Source organism: Symphalangus syndactylus, chromosome 2 (assembly GCF_028878055.3).
Source record: "Symphalangus syndactylus isolate Jambi chromosome 2, NHGRI_mSymSyn1-v2.1_pri, whole genome shotgun sequence".
NCBI classification, from domain to species: domain Eukaryota; kingdom Metazoa; phylum Chordata; class Mammalia; order Primates; family Hylobatidae; genus Symphalangus; species Symphalangus syndactylus.
The window spans coordinates 94,108,705-94,128,644 of NC_072424.2; the positions used below are offsets into that span (position 1 = coordinate 94,108,705).

The window sequence follows — 19,940 nt, forward strand, 5'->3', positions numbered from 1 at the left end:
ACTTTCTGGACCTCTGTTTTCTTAACTATTTAAATGGAAATAATAAAACTTGTGTTGCAAGGATTATCAAAGTGATATGTGCACTTCGAAGTGCCTGACATATCTCAGATCTTTTGAGGATATTGTGAAGCCAGGGAATACGTCACTGAAACAAGATCAAATATCCAGGTCTTAAATTGTGATTCTCTAGGACAGGAACTCAATAATTAAAAATATAGGTAAAGGTTTGTTTTGGTTTTTGTTTGTTTGTTAATGATGAAAACATTTAAGGACACTTGAGTTAACTGGAGATAAAGCAGCAGCACCAGGAGTAATGGGGAGAATAGCCTGATAAGAAGGTCAGAGAAGCCTTTTATAAGCGTCTGGCTTGTGCTGAATGCCCAGAAATGGAAGCGCAAGGAAACTGTTGTGTGAGGACCAGGGAAATTATGCAGTGTCACCACTACTCACAAGGATTATCGCCTGAGAAGACTAAAATGATACTTCTTAGGTGACCAGAAGATGGTAGAACTTCTTAACTGGTTTGGAGGTCCACATAAAGAATAATTGAGGTCTAGAATTAAGGAAGAAAAAGCAATACAAAGAAATGGAGCAGGGCTATAGCAGTGAACCAATTGGTTGGTAAGTGAAACCTGTAAGATGCCTAATTGAGTAATTTAATGACTAATTTTATTAGGCTAAACAGAACAGAAACCATGCTAATCTGTAACAAATAAGTGGTGCCAGCCTATTAGAGTGAATGCTATTGGTTAGACTAAAGCAGATAATAAACCAAGTGTAGGAAAAATGACATTTTCTGATTACATCCAGAACAGGCATAGAAAAGGTATAATAAAGTTTGAAACAGGTGGCTGACAGTGCAGAAATCAATCACTAAACTGAAAAGGTAAAATGAACATTGTTAGAGGAATTTAGGATTAAGACGGATGTAGAGCTTGCAGAAGAAAACCTAGCTCTCTAATACTTAAAGTTCTCCAGCCCTAGAAAAAAATACCTCAGCAAGAAATTGCAAGTAATAATTGCACCAAGAGTCAGCATCTGTTTAACTGTATGTTTGTTTCTAACTCAAATGAGAAATTTTGGGCCATTTTTGTCAAATTTTTGCTCAGATGGCTACAAATACTTGGCAATTCATTTTCACAGATTTTGCAGCATCCACAAAGCCCTCCTTACTGCAGAGAATGCAGAGGTATTTATCCAATAAACCTTCATGTAATTGCTGCTATACAGCAAAACTATCATTACTGGTAATTAAAGTTGTGATACCTGGTATCATTTGTCTCTAGACATTTTATTTCATATTTTCTTGGTATTCTTTTTAAAACGACACACTGGTGTAAGAAAAGAATGTAAGTAGCACTCACAGAATACATAATAATTAATTCTTCCAAAAGTCTATCTTAAGCTTATTAGATCTCGGAAGGCACAGTTAATAATAAATGTAATGAACAAGGATGCTGCATAGACAAGTTTTCCACTGAAAACAATATTTTAAGTGATACTATATGGTGCTTCAATTACCACCAAAAACTGCACTGGTTATATAGAAAAAATAATGCTCATGAGTATGCAGTTGCAGTTGGGCTCCTATTTACCATTTTTCAGGTGAAAAATCTTGGAAGGTTTGGTGGCTGTTGCCTTTTTTTTTTTTTTAAACTTTCAGGATGATAGTTACTGGTATCATTTGATAACTTTAATGATTTCCCAACCTTAAATTAACCCAGACAACACAGAATTTTTTTATTTATTTTTATTTTTTGATGAAAACAAGAAATACGTTAGTGACACTTTGTTTTTCCTTCAAGCACATAGGAGAAGACAAAAGTACTAATGATCATTGAGTTTGACAGAGAAATTCCACTAGTACTTATGCTGCTTAGGAACATAAATGTCAAGTACATTACTAGGGCAAGAAATACCAGGTAAGACAACAGAGTCATATTTTTCTTTTTGAGGTTATTTTCACAAGACATAGCAATAATTTGTAAAATATTCAGGCTACTGAAAGATCACATTCAAATTATATTTCTAAGAATAGAGCCATATTTGAACAGAGAGCAAAACAAGCTAATACATTGATGTATATTCACTGAAGTCTTCATACTGCATAGGACACAAATTTGGTATTTTTGCACATGTCAATTATAAGCAAAAAGCAGGCCTGTAAACATCAATTTTGTCATAGGCTGAAACGGAGGAAGGAAATGGATTTTACTCAAAAACAGTGACATAAGGAGCATATACCATTAATCTTCCACACATATAAAGGTCACTCCTAGGATAATCGAGAGAAAACATCCAGACTTACATTTTGTTTACAAAAATCTACTGGTGAATTCAAGGACTTAGGAAAAATTGAAGGAAAATCTTCTTCCAACCATGCTATTTAAACCCCAGCCCCTCTTCCCTGGAGAGCACCTCAGGGGCCTCCCCTGCCACCCCTGATCCTGCAGGGTCTTTCCTGTGGGCCTTTCCAAACCCACTCCACAGCAGGCTCATTTCTGCTCTGGACTTTACTCAGTTTCCCAACCTCGACTAACCTCTCCACTGCATGTATTCAGACCTCCTAAACCCTCAGGGAGCTTAGGGCAAGGCCTTCAAAACCAAAGGGGAAAAGGGTGATGGTGGATGGTCTTTATCACCACACATGATCATAACTAAGACAGCCTTGACAGCATCACTGTCCCACCTACTGGAACTTGTCCCTGAAAATCCACATAGATGCTACACATCCCCTTATTCCCTACAAGGAGGCTGGAGATCTTCCACAATGCAGGCTGCAGCCTGCTTCTTCATTTGTTAGGAGCAGGGAAAGAAATGCAGAAACTGAGAAATGAGAGCCAAGAAAGCCAGGCAGTAGGATGGAGACCCAAGGGACATCAGGGCAAGAACAAAATAGTACAAAGGAGAACAGTGACCTACAAAATGCTACCCTAGGGTCATTTCCAAGCGGTCCAAGGGCCAAAAAAGAATTTCCATCTTTAGAAAAGTGGAGTGAAGCTAAGTTTTGGTTGCCTTTGCTCACATCCTGTTCAGGACCCGTCCTGAACCCATCACTGTGAGGCCCTTCTCTCTCCAGCTTCTCAAACTAAAAGCTCAAGAAATACACAGGTTTTGGTAGAATGGATGGGGTAAAAAGATAAAGATGTCAAAATCTGCCTAATTTAACTCTGCCTATAACTAAACAATTAACCTATAGGTCTCCCTTTGAAACTTTCAGACCTTGCTAAAACAAGTGGGGTGGAGGAATAAGGGCAATAAGAGATCTGGAGCCCATTTAATCATAAACTTTCTCTCTGAACACAATCAGGGAAAGAGCAAATTAAACAAAAAGCATGCTTTGCCAGTTTTGTTTTCTGTTAATAAGCTAAAACTGCTTCAGAATGAAAGGGAAGAAGGGATGGAAGGGAGAGGGGCAGCGAGGGGGAGGGGGAGGGAGAGAAAGAAAGAGACAGAGAGAGAGGCATAACAAGTCTCATATTCCAGAAATATCTCTTCCTCAATGCCCCAACTCTGGCAACTTTTGTCATGTTCAGAGTGGGTGCAGGCGGGGAAAAGAGGAAATGCCTAAAGAAGTTGCTCAGATTAAGGATGGTTTGTTGGCTGAGTCAGAAAGACTAAGCTGGATGGGACTGCATTCCAGCCTTGCTTTGGGCACTGTCACATATGACTGCCCATCCTGGTGGTAGGGGGTGTTCCTGTGAGCTCCCTGGGAGCTATGTCTACAGATAGTTTCTGATGAGGCAGACAACAGTGGCCTAAGCAAAGTTCAACCAGAAGGTGAGAGCAAGTAGGGGTGGGCTATAGCACAGGCTTCATACTCACCAGTAGCTGGTCATGATGTAGAGTAACCAAAGGTACAGGAAAACCAATGTGATAACATAGAACACTTTTCATCTATTACCTCATTCACGCCTAGCAGTCACCCATCAGCCACCAGCTTGTTCTATCAGATAATCAGTAGGGTGGATGGCACAAGCCCAGGAAGGCAGCTGGGATCCAGTTGGTGGTAGTCTGGAATGTCCAATTTGGGTTGATGGCCAGGTTAAGATAACAGTTTTGTCTTGCAGTGGTAATACCCAAAGAGCTTACCATAAGTACATGGGTATCAGGACACAGCCAGCATAAAGTATGAAGCCCAATCAGTTATTTGTGAAGATGTATCAAGATTCTTTGTGGTACAGAACCACTTAAACTGGGAGAAGACCATGGTCACAGACAGGGTCCAAGCCATGCAAAGAAAGGCAGTATGGTACACTATATCTGTAGTATCATACGCTTGGCATAGAAGCCGTAGAAGGCCATGCACTTGAAACATGTTAACACAATGCAGAAAAGCATGAAGGCCCAGAGGAAGAATGGCATAGGCAGGTAAGCCAACAATCTTGCAACTGATTACTGAAGATTTAGAAGAACCAAAGGAAAAGATAATCCACAGTATGAAGAGAAAGCAGACGGAAGACTGCATGCTGTTGGCCAAGCATAGGTCCAAGAGAAGGTGGTAAGGAAACTTGTGCAGAAGCTTCTCACAGGAAAGAGATTAGCCAGACTGGAACCTGAAGGATCTGGAGCTCTCCACTGGCTGCCTTGGTGGGCCTCGAATTCCTCTACGGGGCCCTTCACCCATCAGGTAGTATTGTAGGGGATTGGGCCACAGTTCTCCTTTGATAATCTCTGCAATTCTGTCGAATTCTAGAAGGCTGTGGTCTGAGAACCAGTTGAAGAAACTAGGGATAGTGTTCCCTTCCCGGTTTCTGTGGATATGAGCCTGGGGGTCTTGGCCTCGGTGCCAGCGGATTGGAGTGGAAAGAGACACCACCCGGCCAGAGGATCTGCGTTCATATTCCTTGACGAGCCCCTCATTTCGGAAGTAGGGGTTGCCCTGAAAGATGAACTTGAATTTGCAGCCTGCTCTGGGGTGTTTAAGCTCCTCCACCTCCAAATTGATCATGTACCTCAGCATGTCTTCATCTTGGCCACTGATCATAGGTGACAGCTGGGGGTGGTTTCGAAAGGCAGTAACCCAGAAACCTGGGATATTCTGGATAATGAAACTTCTGCGCTGCATGTGGAGCCTTCGCATGCGGCCAAACTTGCGCTCAAGCTGAAGGAAGGCCCTGTCAGCCTGGGCATTTACGTTTGACAACTCTTGATCGATGGCCTCCAGCGAGTCCATGCAGTTATTGATCTTCGGGGCCCTGGGCCGTATCTCCTCTTTCACCCCTCCTGCCACCTTTTTTTCCTTCTGCACTACCTTCTTTTCCTCCATCACCGCCCCTGCTTCTCCCTCCTTTTCCACTGCTGCTGAGATGGCGCACTTTTTAGTCGTCACTTCCTTGGCCTTCTTCCCAGGTATCATCTGAGACCCCAACCCCCCTGCGCCACAGGCTTCTAGAGCCTTCTGCCCAGCAGGGCCACGGGGCTCTGCAAGATGACAGCCATTTTTCTGGCTGCTGTCAGCAGCCTCGGTGGCAGAGGCTGCTTCCAGACCTTTCGTGGAAGGCGGAGCATCCTCCTGCCCGGCTTTGGTCGCTGCACCGCCGCGACTCCCGGCAACTGGGACGCGGAGCGCGGGGCCACGGTCAACAGGATCCTGGGATGCACCTCCCTCCGCAACGGTCTCCAGGCTGCCCCCACCTGTGTTCGCCATCACCTGTGTCGCCTCGGTTTCTTCATGGAGCCCTTGGCACTGGTCTAGGTCCGTATCTCCTGAGGCATGGTCGGGAGCAGCCAGGCCGCCGGTTTGGGCAAAAGGGAGCTTGTTGCCCCCATCCAGGCCGCTCATTTTGGAAGAAGTCAGACTAGCGGGAGAAGGGAGAAGGAGAGTTCCTGGTCCTCCGCAGCGGCCGAGCTCTGCCCGAAACGTCTAGCACCACCCCTTTTACTCTCGGTGGTGCTACCATGGCAACTGGTGATGTCAGGGCGGTAGCGTCCTAACGTCGCGCGAGAACTCTCTGCGCCGGTGACTACGCTTATCAATCCATCGTATTCCTTTGTCTTCTTGTTACAAAAAGAATTTCATCAGTCTGGAAGGGGAGTTTTACTTACGTAAATGAATGTAGACCAGACTCAAGCATGTTAGAACTGTGTTAATGTGGATTTCTAAGCCTCTGAATGAATTTCTAAGGCACCTTACCTATTGTTTCTGAAAATACTTACTTTAAAATAAGGGGAGTTACTGTCTATTCAAGTCGGTTCATAGGGCTTCTCATGAGTAGGAAAGTGGATTCACGAACTCACAGGCCTTACTTCTTTAAGGTGTGGATTCATGGCTATTACCAAAGAATTTAAATGAGCAGAGTTAGATTTTTAAAGAGAAGTGTTGCTGTGTTTAGTGTTATTTTTAAAATTAAGGAGCAGCTGAAAGGCAAACTTCTCTCATCCTAACAAGACATAATAAAGGAATATTTCAATGTCTTACAGATTTTAAAGTTTATATAATTTGGCCAACATCTACAAAACAAGTGGACAATATTTCCTCTTCACTTTTAACAAAGAGTAGCAAAATGTTTTTCCTTACGTAGAGGTGACTGGCACACGAGCACAAATTTAGGCTTTTAAGCATTACTGAAAGAAATATCTCAGGGGATTTTAATTTCTAAACTGATGCATATGTTCTTTTCCTCAGGTTACAATCTTAATCTAAAAGTAGTTCCTGCTTCATAATGCCTGTGGACATGAAGCTAACAAATCTTCTCAAAATATGTTTATGTGGTAATTCATTGCAGCACAGGAGCAAAACAATAATCAGCTCCGTGCAGGCATCTATGCTATTGTCTCTTAAAATACTTTAAAAGTAAGGTTAGTTATTGTCTATTCGAGTCAGTTAGCTCTTACAATTCATTTGATAGTGATTATCAGTACAATATATTAGTTTGTTGGAGTGTGAGAATAATGGTGTTAATCCTTAGAAAAATGCAAGACCAAAGGGAAATTTAAATTTTGCACATTTATGTTTAATGTCTTAAGTTTATATTCAAATAAACAGTTATGATTACAACTCTTTGTAAAAGAAACTCCATTTTAAGCACCCCAGATTGTGATCACTTTCAAATACAGGCTCAGAGGTACAGATTTAGAGAAAAAGGATTCCTCTTAGAGGAATGCATCATATATACTGAGACTTCTAGAGAGGGAAGGAGCGTAGTTCTGGTTCAACTAAGATAACGTACTGATGAAAGGTCACTGGCAGACAATACAGAGAAACAGCCTGCCTTGCAGGATTTTTTTGTATGCCTAGTCAGCCTACCCAAGGACAGTGTGTCCAGAATGACCTCTTTACTGCCTGCCAGCTAATCAGTTATCCCATAAGAAATATGCAAACAAGATTCACACAGCAGACAGCAATTATTTTTCTCTCCCTCTTTCCTCTTTGTCTTAATAAACGCTCTTTTTTTATTTGTGGGGTGACATCAATCTATTGAGGTATCGTCTTTGTAAACAAATAAACAGTGTGCTATAATTTACTTTGTGACTTTGAATTATTGACACTGCTCTGTTGCTTTTCCAAAGAACCTTTGCACTGTTGAAAGAGTAACTTTTCCATTATAACCTGAGCCAAGATGAAGAGAAGCAGGGAATACTGAATGAAAGTTACTTTTCCATGCAGCAGGAAAAAAGAAGTTTGCTATTATATAAATTTATAGAAAAGCATAAAATTACATGTGAACTTCTTTTTCTTTTTGTGTGTGCCAAAATTTTTTAAAGATTTATATCTCTACTACTCAAAGTATTCCCATCTCTAGCTTTTATTAGTTCTGTTACCTGAATCATTTTTCACTCATAACCACTTGGCCATTCTTTAACATTCAGTTCATGTAGATTGTACTAGGTAGTTTAAATACATTAGATTTTATAAACAAAGACCCAGTGAGCACAGAGAAGTTAACATGCCCATGGTCACGTATGTATTAATTGGCAAATTGCCTCCTCCCACCTTAATTACTTTACCTCCTTCCTTAATTACTTGCCATTTTGACAGTCTTCTGATTTCTATATAGCCCTTATGACTTTTACCATCCAACTTAGTACAGTTACGTTTCACTTAATGACAGGGATTTTGTCATTATGGAAACATCATATAGTACATCTATCAAACCTAGCTTTAATAGCCTACTACACACCTAAGCTAAATAGTATATCATATTGCTCCTAGGCTACAAACCTGAACAGCATGTTGCTGTACTGAATACTGCAGGCACTTGTAACATAATGGTAAGCATTTTTGTATCTAAACATAAGAATGATACAGTAAAAATAAGAGTATTATAATTGTATGGTCCCACACTTGTATATGCAGTTCATCTTTGACCAAAATGTTATGCAGCAAATGACCATAGTTATTTATCCTCTACTTTTTAACTTTACTGGTTGTTTCATTAAGGTCAGTTTTATCCCAGCTAATGATGACTGCATAGCAGCTTCTGTAGCATCTACGACAGTATAGCCCAGTTACTATCTCATAGAATGTTTTAATGAATCTTGATTATCTAACTGAAAATTTAAATTTAAATAAAAATTTTAAAAGATTTTACCAAAATGAATAGTATGACTATCCTTGTGTTTCATTTTGAGGTGGGTGGATATATAATAGTAGCTATGAGTTATATTTTACATTTTTTGCACATTAGAATAATATATATTTTGTACACAGTAAAGTCTATTCTACTGGAAACTGGCAATAAACCTAACTATGCAGAAAAAACTACATCAGTGACTTATGACTCTATGGAAAAATATCGATAGAAAATGCCATGAAAATCTATGAGGTAATTTTTATTTGCAAGGAGAAAAGATATTTAATGGAAGTTCAAACATAATACAGTCAAACAGGAATGACTTTACTAAAGTATACAGTAAAGATTGGAAAATTTGTGAAATATCCCCTATTGTTACATCTTTGACCAGCAGTTTCTTTTTCAGAATGATACAGTTTCTGGTTCATTATTTAGTGTTTTCTATATACCATATACTTTTATGCGCTTAAATGTGTATCTCATTTAATTTTTACAAGGACCCTGTGAGGTGATATTATGACCTCCCCTTCCCTATGCCTCAGAAGAAATTGAGGCAATGAGAAATAAAGTGGTTTATCCAAGATCACACAGCAAGTGGTGGAGCCACAATTTGAATGAGGTAATCTGACTGGAGAGCCTGTGCACTCATTCACCGTACTATTCTGCAACCTTACACAACCCATAAAATGAAAAGCCACCTTCCTAGAAATAAGACTACATGACCATCCCAATTTAATGTTGAACTTTATCTTCTTTTCCTTTACCTGTCTTAGTCCATTCTGGCTGCTATAACAAAATACCATAGAGTGGGTGGCTTGTAAACAGTAACTCACTTCTCACAGTTCTGAAGGCTGAGAATTCCAAGATCAAGGCACCAGCAGATTTGGTGTCTGGTGAGGGCCTGCATCCTGATTCTTAGACTGTAGTTTTTTGTGTTTTGTTTTGTTTTGTTTTGCTGTGTCCTCACATGGAAAAAGGAGTGAGGGATCTCTCTGGGGTTTCTTTTATAATGGCACTAATCTCATTAGGGCTGTAACCAGAGGTCTCTTTTATAGGGCACCGATTGCCCCGCAGAGGACCCCAGCTCCAAATACTCTCACACTGGGGATTAGGTTTCAATAAATTAATTTAGAGAGGACAAAAACACTCAGTCTATAGCCTGCCCCCATCCATAAAATTAGTGACAATTGTTGAGGAAGTGCCCAATTACTAAAGAGAAACAAGAATTCATGATTCTGTTTCAATGCCTTAACAGTTCTCAACTCATCAGATATAACATTTATTTTTTACTTTTATTTTATTTATTTTATTTTATTTTACTTTACTTTATATTTTTAGATGGAGTCTCGCTCTGTCGCAGCCAGGCTGGAGTGCAGTGGCAAGATCTTGGCTCACTGCAACCTCCACCTCCTGGGTTCAAGCAATTCTCCTACCTCAGTCTCCCAAGTAGCTGGGATTACAGGCGCCTGCCACCATGCCCAGCTAATTTTTTTTTTTTTTTTTTTTTTTAGTAGAGACGGGGTTTCACCATAGAGGCTGGCCTCGAACTCCCAACCTCAGGTGATCTGCCCACCTTGGCCTCTCAAAGAGCTGGGATTACAGGTGTGAGCCACCGGGCCTGGCCAGATATAACATTTCTTTTTATAACATGTTTATAACTCCCTTTTCCTTTCTTGAAATTCATATTGTGTATCAACATGCACGTTTTTTAAAGTCATAATAACTTAGTTGTAATATTTGGTAGGGCCGCCCCGAAGGGCAGACAGGTTTACTGGGCAACAGCCGGGAAAATCAGCGGTTGGACTTGGCCACACACTCCAAGAAGGCCACACGTCCTTCTTCTTAATGGCATAGGAGATGGAGGAGCCCTTGGCAGCATCGATGAGCTCCTCTGCCAGGCACTCAGCAATGGTCTTAATGTTCCAGAAGGCAGCCTCACAAGCACCTGTGCACAGCAGCCAGATGGCTTGATTCACACGGCGCAGTGGGGACACGTCCACAGCCTGTCGTCTCACAGTCCCGGTGCACCCAATGCATGTGGAGTCCTCCTGGGGACCACTGTTGATGATGGCATTCACCAGGACCTGCAGAGGGTTCTCGCCTGTGAGCAGGTGTATGATCTCGAAGGCATGCTTGACGATGCACACAGTCATGAGCTTCTTGCCGTTGTTGCAGCTGTGCATCATCATGGAGTTAGTAAGGCGCTCCACAATGGGACACTGAGCTTTGCGGAAGCATCTGGCGGCATACCACCCTGCACTGTGAGGTAGGTACTTGGCATATTTCCCCTTCACTGCAATGTAATCCTGCAGGGAAATGTCATTGATGTGCACATCATCGGTGCTCCACTTCCCAAAGAGCTTGATGTCTGGGGTCTCTGCCACTGCTGGTGCTGCTGTCTCCCACTTGGTCATCCTGAGAACACAACCTGAGTGTCTCTGTCGCTCGGCACAGACCATGTGCCACCCTGGCACCGACAGGAAGAGCAAACTTAGTTGTAATGTAAAGGAAAAATAAAAGGAATTTTTAAAATATCTATTTTAAAATATAAATGCTTTGACATGCCAACACTTCACGGCATGATAAATTAGTTAAATGGTTATACCTGTAGACTTACCAGTGTATGAAACTACTGATGCAACTCGATAAAGGTGTGCGGTACTAGAGACATAAGCAGCAATGCTTTTCTGAGATAGATTTTCTGAAATTTTGAGCAGCTTTATGATAAAGTTCTGGAGGAAAAGGACAAAATTTCTTCAATTCACATTTTATCTCTTTGATTATAAGACACACCTTTTCCCCCCACATTTCTTTTTATTTAAGTTCAGGGGTATATGTGCAGGATATATAGGTAAACGTGTCACTGGGGTTTGTTGTATAGATTATTTCATCACCCAGATATTAAACCTAGTACCTATGAGTTATTTTTCATTATCTTCTCCCTCTCCCAACCCTCCATCCTTAGATAAACCCCAGTGTGTGTTGTTCGTCCATGTGTTCTCATCATTTAGCTCCCACCTATAAGAGAATACGTGGTATTTGGTTTCCTGTTCCTGCTTTAGTTTGCTAAGGATAATGGCCTACAGCTCCATCCATGTTCCTACAAAAGACATGATCTCATTATTTTTTATGGCTGCATAGTATTCTATGGTGTATATGTACCACACTTTCTTTATCTAGCCTATCATTGATGGGCATTTAGGTTGACTCCATGGTTTTGCTATGTGAATAACACTGCAGTGAATATAGACATGCATATGTCTTTATGATAGAATGACTTATATTCCTTTGGGTAAATACCTATTAATGGGATTGCTTGGCCAAACAATCTGTCTGTTTTGAGGTCTCTGAAGAATCACCACACTATCTTCCACAATGGATGAACTAATTTATACACCCACCAACAGTGTATAAGCATTCCTTTTTCTCCACAATCTCGACAGCATCTGTTTTTTACTTTTTAATAATAGCCATTCTGACTGGTATGAGATAGTATCTCATTGTGGTTTTGGTTTGCATTTCTCTAACAATCAGTGATGTTGAGATTTTTTTTTTCACATGAATATTGGCTGCATGTATGTCTTTTTAGAAAAGTGTCTGTCCATGTCCTTTGCCCACTTTTTAATAGAGTTGTTTTTTCTTGTGAATTTAAGTTCCTTATAGATGCTGGATATTAGACTTTTGTCACATGCATAGTTTGAAAAAATTTTCTCCCATTCTGTAGATTGTCTTTTCACTCTGTTGATGGTTTTCTTTGCTGTGCAGAAGCTCTTTAGTTTAATTAGATACCATTTGTCAATTTTTGCTTTTGTTGCAATTGTTTTTGGTGTCTCTGTCATGAAATCTTTGTCCATTCCTATGTCCAGAATGGTATTGCTTAGGTTGTCTTCCAGGGTTTTTATAGTTTTGGGTTTTACATTTAAGTCTTTAATTCATCTTGATTTAATTTTTGTGTATGGTATAAGGAAGGGGTCCAGTTTCAGTCTTTTGCATATGATTAGCCAATTATCCCAGTACCGTCTATTGAATAGGGAATCCTTTCCTCATTGTTTGTTTTTGTCAGGTTTGTTGAAGATCAGATACCTGTAGGTGTGCAGTCTTATCTGGGTTCTGTATTCTGTTCCATTGCTCTACGTGTCTGCATTTGTGTCAGTACGATGCTGTTTTGGTTACTGTAGCCCTGTATTATTGTTTGAAGTTGGGTAGTGTGATGCCTCAAGATTTGTTCTTTTTGTTTAGGATTGCCTTGGGTATTTGGGCTCTTTTTGGCTTCCATTTGAGTTTTAAAATAGTTTTTCTAGTTCTGTGAAGAATGTCAATGGTAGTTTAATAGGAATAGCACTGAATCTATAAATTGCTTTGGGCAGTAGGGCCATTATAACAATATTGATTCTTCCTATTCATGAGTGTGTAATGTTTTTCCTTTGTTTTATCTCTGATTTCTTTGAGCAGTGTTTTGTCATTCTCCTTGTAGAGAACTTTAATCTCTGTGGTTAGGTGTATACCTAGGTTCGTTCGTTCTCTCTTTCTTTCTTTCTTTTTCTTTCTTTCTTTCTTTATTGGGACAGAGTCTCACTCTGTCGCCTAGGCTGGAGTGCAGTGGTGCGATATCAGTTCACTGCAAGCTCTGCCTCCCGGGTTCACGCCATTCTCCTGCCTCAGCCTCCCAAGGTACTTTATTTTTGTGTGTGGCTATTTTGAATGGGATTGTCTTCCTGATTTGGCCCTCAGCTTGACTGTTTTTGGTGTGTAGGAATGCTAGTGATATTTGCACATTGATTTTGTATCCTGACACTTTGTTGATGTTATCAGCTTAAGGAGCTTTTGGGCTGAGACTATGAGGTTTTCTAGATACAAGATCATGTAGTCTGCAAAGCAGGATAGTTTGACTTCCTCTCTTTGGATGCACTTTATTTCTTTCTCTTGCCTGATTGCCCTGGCCAGGACTTCCCATACTGTGTTGAATAGGCGTGGAAAGAGCAGGCATCCTTGTGTTGTGCTGCCTTTCCAGAAGAATGTATCCAGCTTTTGCCTATTCGTTATGATGTTGGCTGTGGGTTTGTCATAGATGGCCCTTGTTATTTTGAGGTATGTTCTTTCAATACCTACTTTACTGAGAGTTTTTAACATGAAGGAGTGTTGAATTTTATTGAAGGCCTTTTCTGCATCTATTGATATAATCATACGGTTGTTGTCTTTAGTTCTGTTTATGTGATGAATCACACCATTAATTTGTGCTTGTTGAACCAACCTTACATCCCAAGGATAAAGCCTGCTTGATCATGGTGGATAAGCTTTTTGATGTGCAGCTGGATTTGGTTTGCTAGTAGTTTGTGGAGGACTTTTGCATTGATATTCAGCAAAGATATTGGCCTGAAATTTTCTCTTTCTGTTGTATCTCTGCCAGGTTTTGGCATCAGGATGATGTTGGCCTCATAGAATAAGTTAGGGAGGATTCCCTCCTTTTCATTTTTTTTGGAATAATTTCAGTAGGAATGATACTAGTTCTTCTTTGTACATCTGGTAGAATTCAGCTGTAAATCTATCTGGTCCTGGGGTTTCTGTTGTTGTTGTCGTTTTGGTTGGTAGGCTTTTTATTACTGATTACATTTCAGAACTCAATATTGGTCTGTTCCTGGATTCAGTTTCTTCCTAGTTAAGTCCTAGGAGGTTGTATGTATCCAGGAACTTATTCATTTCTTCCAGATTTTCTACTTTATGAGCATAGAGGTGTTCATAATATTCTCTGATGGTTGTATTTCTGTAGGATCAGTGGTAATATCCTCCTTGTCACTTCTGATTGTGTTTATTTGAAACTTCTCTCTTTTTATCTTTATTAGTCTAGCTAATGGTCTGTTTTATTAATGTTTTCAGAAAACCAGCTCCCAGATTTGTTGGTCTTTGAAATTTTTTGTGTGTCTAAATCTCCTTCAGTTCAGCCCTGATTTTGGTTATTTCTTGTCTTTTGCATGCTTTAGGATTTGTTTGTTCCTGGTTCTCTATTTCTTTTAGTTGTGATATTAGGTTTTTAACTTAAGATCTTTCTAACTTTTTGATGTGGGAATTTAGTGCTATAAATTTCCTTCTTAGCACTGCCTTAGCTGTGTCCCAGAGATTCTGGTATGTTGTCTCTTTATTCTGATTAGTTTCAAAGAACTTCTTGATTTTGCCTTAATTTCATTATTTACTCAAAAGTCATTCAGGAGCAAGTTATTCAATTTCCATGTAATTGTATGGTTTTGAGTGAATTTGTCTTGATTTCTAATTTGATTTTTCTGTGGTTCAAGAGATTTTTTGTTATGATTTCAGTTCTTTTGCATTTGCTGATAAGTGTTTTACTTCCAATTATGTGATCAATTTTAGAGTATATGCCATGTGGGAATGAGAAGAATGTATATTCTGCTGTTTTGGGGTGGAGAGTTCTGTAGACGTCTATCAGGTTCATTTGATTCAGTGCTGAGTTCAGGTCCTAAATATCTTTGTTAATTTTCTGCCTCAACAATCTGTCTAATATTGTCAGTGGTGTGTTAAAAGTCTCCCACTATTAATATGTAGGAATCTATGTCTCTTTGAAGGGATCTAAGAATTTGCTTTATGAATCTGGGTGCTCCTGTGTTGGGTGCATAGTTAGATCTTCTTACTGAATTGAATACTGTTTTACCATTATGTAATGCCCTTCTTTGTCTTTTTTTTTTTTTTAATCTTTGTTGGTTTAAAGCCTATTTTGTCAGAAGCTAGGATTGCAACCCCGGCTTTTTTTCTGTTTTTCATTTGCTTGGTGAATTTTCTCCATCCCTTTATTTTGAGCCTATATATGTTATTGCATGTGAGATGGGTCTCTTGAAGACAGCATACCAATAGGTCTTCATTCTTTATCCAGTTTGCCATTCTGTGTCTTTTAATTGGGGCATTTAGGCCATTTACATTCAAGGTTAGTATTGATGTGTGTGGATTTGATCCTGTCATCATGAAGCTGGCTGGTCATTTTGCAGACTTGTTTATGTGGTTGCTTTATAATGTCCCTAATCTGTGTACTTCAGTGTGTTTTTGTAGTGGTCGGTAATGATCTTTCCTTCCCACATTTAGTGCTTCCTTCAGGGGCTCTTGTAAAGCAGGTCAGGTGGTAACAAATTTGGCATTTGCTTGTCTGAAAAGGATCTTATTTATCCTTTGCTTATGATACTTAGTTTGGCTGGATATGAAATTCTGGGTGGGAAATTCTTTTAAGAATGTTGAACATTGGCCCTCAATCTCTTCCGGCTTGTAGGATTTCCACTAAGAAGTCCACCATAAGTCTGAGGGGCTTCCCTTTGTAGGCAATCTGCCCTTTCTCTCTATCCACCTTTGACATTTTTTCCTTTCATTTCAGCCTTGGAGAATCTGATGATTATGTGTCTTGGGGATGATCCTGTGAAGTATCTTACTGGGGTTCCCTTTATTTCCTGTATTTGAATGTTGGCCTCTCTCACTGGGTTGGGGAAGTTCTCATGGATAATATCCTGAAATATGTTTTCCAAGTTGGTTCCATTCTCCTCATCTCTTTAAGGGACACCAATGAGTTGTAGATTTGGTCTCTTTACATAATCCCATATTTCTCAGAGGTTTTGCTCATTCCTTTTCATTCTTTTTTCTCTATTCTTGTCTGACTGGCCAGTCTTCAATCTCTGAGAGTGTTTCCTCTGCTTGGTCTATTCTGCTATTAATACCCATGACTGCATTATGAAATTCTTGTAGTGTGTTTTTCAGCTCTGTCAGGTTGGCTACATTCTTTTCTATACTGGCTATTTTGTCTGTCAGCTCTTGCATTGTTTTATCATTATTTTAAGCTTCCTTGGATTGGGTTTCAATGTACTCTGGTAGCTGAATGGTCTTCATTCCTATCCATATTCTGAATGTCATTTAAGCCATCTTAGCCCAGTTCAGAACCCTTACTGGAGATGTGATCCCATCCTTTGGAGGAAATAAGGCACTTTGGTTTTTTGATTTGTCAGGGTTCTTGTGCTGATTTTTTTCTCATCTTTGTGGGCTTGTGTTCCTTCAATCTTTGAGGTTGCTGACCTTTGGATGGTTTTTCTTTTATCCTTTTATATTTGATGACCTTGAGCATTTGTGGTGTAAGGTGGACTCAGCCAACTGGCTTTGTTTTTGGAAGATTTTTATGGGGCCAGCACTCAGCTCCCAAGTCCTACACTTCAAGCTCTAATTCTAGGGGAACTTATATTAGGCCCTGACTTTGTTTTCTGGCTCCTCAAAACTAGGCATTCACTGTGTTGGGGGAACCGAGGTGCTCTCGGACCATTGGTCACTACACTTTGATGGGTGGTATCAGCCAAAGCGTTTCCTATTGCAGCAACAGGGGGATCTGTCTTCATTCACATGTGCCAGCAGCAGTGGTAATAGCAGCTGCAGCAGAGTGCTAGCAGGTGCCATGCTAGCAGGCATTCGCCACAGTGGCAGAGGAAATGCAGCTGCAGGGGTGGGGAGTGGAAGGAGTGGCCCCAGATGGTGACTGTGTGCACAGTCATGCTGGAGGTGGTGTTGACTCGGGGATGGGTAACTGATGGGCACAGGTCTGGGTGCCTTTTCTGTGCCCTGCAAGCAGGAGTGATTGCTCAGGGCAGGGAAGGATCTGCTGTTCTCTGTGTGGTGTTAGTGCAAGGGTGGGGTGCTGGCAGGGACTGGGCTGGCTGGCTCTGTGCCCACCAAGGCTCTGTCTACAATGGCAGTCAGCAAGGGGAGTGGAGTAGACAGCACTCCCACATGCTGGTGGGGCAATGAAAGCAAAATCTGCCCATACAGACGTGCTAGCAAAGTGATGTGGGGAGTTGGTGTGAGCCCAGGGGAAGCTGCATTATGAGGAGAGAGCATGCAGGCTGGCACTGGCGCTCCCTGCTGGTTAAGCATGGTCCAACAGCACAGAAGGTATGGTGTGGGCCCCCAGGGAACGCGAGACCACCCTGCAAGCAGGAATGGCCAGGCTGGGGCCCCAGGAGAGGCCGGCCAATCAAGGGGTGCTCAAGTCAGACCTGCCCTGTCTGATGGGCAAGACAACTTTGCAGAGTTCAGATCTGACAGTTCCCCTAGGGTTAACATCTCCTATGTGAGCAAGTCAAGCCTAGAGGGGACAGCCATCCCTGGTTGTGCTCTGCTACAAATGCTCCCACATCAAACCCTCTGGGTTCTGCATCAGCCGGCTTGCTGCCCCTATCCCTTCTCTAAATAGCTCTCTCTGCCAACTTGAGTGTCCATGGTGATCAAGGGGTTCCCTTCTGCCAGGGTTCCAGAGGCTGCATGAGAGTAGGTTGCACCTTGCCAGTTCAACTCACCCATTCCCTTGGAGCCAGTGGAAGCCAGGAATGAGTCCTGGTGTGCAGTAGCCCCATGCAGGGTTCCCAGCTTTCTCCCCTTTTAACCCAGTTTTTTCCACATTTTAACATCTCTGAAATGACTGCCCATGATATAATCAATGGCATCTTACAACTGCTACCAGCAGAACAGCAGTCATGGTATACTAGTCATCCAGGAGGTGTGAACTTGGCTGTTAGTCTTGCCGACATAATTGGACAACTGCAACCTCTTGACGTTTCAATCAGTAAACTCTTTAAGAGCCATTTGAGGAAGGAAAATAAGTCTTATTTGTTCCCTGAAAATATTCTGTTGATATCTTCTGGTAAGATCAAGAAAGTGCCAGCACCAAAACTTGCAGAATGAGTACTGGAGGCTTAGGGGAAAAAATCCCAGACGCATACTGTTATTAGTAGTAGAACATTCTACTAAGATATGTTATCATCATCAAAATTATTCAAGAATTTTGAATAGTAATTAAGATTATTGTTATAAATGGGAAAATAATTAGAATAGTGAAACTAGTTTATTTCACTCATAATTTACTTTGTATATATACCTGTGAGTGATATATGATAAAACTACATTTTTAAAATCAAAAGGTCTTTCAATATGTATACAATAAAGATCCTAAGAATTAGAAAGCTTTGTGTCAGAGTTTAATTGAAAGTTATTTTCTTTCTTTTTCTTACTTTCTTAGTGTTAACTAATGGCTTATTTTACAATCAATACTTTTAGATCAGATGAAATAAATCACTTGTAAAAATATAGCACATATCTAAAAAGTGCAAATTTTTTGTTTTCATATGTGAAATACTCATGTGCCACATAATGATGTTTCAGCAAATGATGGACCACATATCCAACAGTAAAATTATGATAGAGCTGAAAATTTCCTGTGGCTTAGTGTCATCATAGCCTGAGTAATGTTGTAGCCCTCATAAGGTCATAGTATAACTCATTACTCATGTACTGGTGGTAATGCTGGTATAAACAAACCTATTACACTGCTAATCATATAAAAGTATAGCACATACAATTAGGTACAGTACATAATACTTGATAAAACATAAACGACTATGTTACTGGCTTATGTATTTACTATATGTTATTTTAGAGTACACTTTTTCTACTTATTAAAAAGAAAACTTAACTGTAAAATAGCCTCAGGCAGATCCTTCAGGTGGTATTCCAGAAGAAGGCATTTTTATCACAGAAGATGACAACTCAGTGTGTGTTACTGCCTCTGAAGACCTTCTACGGGGACAAGATGTTGAGGTAGAAGACAGTGATATTGATAATCCTGAGCATGGGTATGCCTAGGCTAATGTGTGTGTGTGTGTGTCTTCATTTTTGACAAAAAAGTTTAAAGAGTTAAAAAAAAAGAAAAAATATTGGAAAAAAGCTCATAAATTAAAGATATAAATATTTTTGTACAGCTGTACAATATTTGTGTTCTAAGCTAAGTGGCATTACAAAAGAGTCAAAAACTTTTAAAAAGTTAAAACATAAAGTAAAAAAGTTACAGTAAGCTAAGGTTAATTTATTATTGGAGAAACAGAATTTTTTTTATAAACTTAGTGTCCCAAAGTGTACAGTGTTTATAAAATGTACAATAGCGTATTAGTCCATTTTCACACTGCTATAAAGAACTACCCGAGACTGGGTAATTTATAAAGAAAAGAGGTTTAATTGACTGACAGTTCCGTATGCCTGAGGAGCCCTCAGGAAACTTACAATCATGACAGAAGGTGAAGGGGAAGCAAGGCACATCTTACCATGGCAAAGCTTGAGAGAGAGAGAGAGCAAGCCACATACTTTTAAACCCCCAGATCTCATGAGAACTCACTAGCAAAAGAACAGTAAGGAGGAAGTCTGCACCCATGATTCAGTCACCTCCCACCAGGACCCTCTGACACGTAAGGACTACAATTTGAGATGAGATTTGGGTGGGGACACAGAGCCAAACCGTATCAAGTAGTGTACAGTAATGTTCTAGACCTTCACATGCGCTTACCACTCACTCACTGACTCACCCAGATCTACTTCCAGTCCTGCAGGCTCCATTCATGGTAAGTG

General features: G+C 40.4%; 1 protein-coding gene and 1 pseudogene across 1 annotated transcript; both read right to left on the bottom strand.

Annotated features, from left to right (window-relative positions):
- Positions 1–652: 652 nt before the first annotated feature.
- On the bottom strand, positions 653–6,002 carry TSPYL4 (TSPY like 4). The gene has a single exon (XM_055262087.2). It carries the CDS (start codon positions 5,783–5,785, stop codon positions 4,541–4,543), a length of 1,245 nt encoding a protein of 414 aa, XP_055118062.2. The 5' UTR covers positions 5,786–6,002; the 3' UTR covers positions 653–4,540.
- Positions 6,003–6,934: 932 nt separating this feature from the next.
- Positions 6,935–17,976, bottom strand: LOC129472448 (small ribosomal subunit protein uS7-like; annotated as a pseudogene).
- Between the last annotated feature and the right edge of the window lie 1,964 nt (positions 17,977–19,940).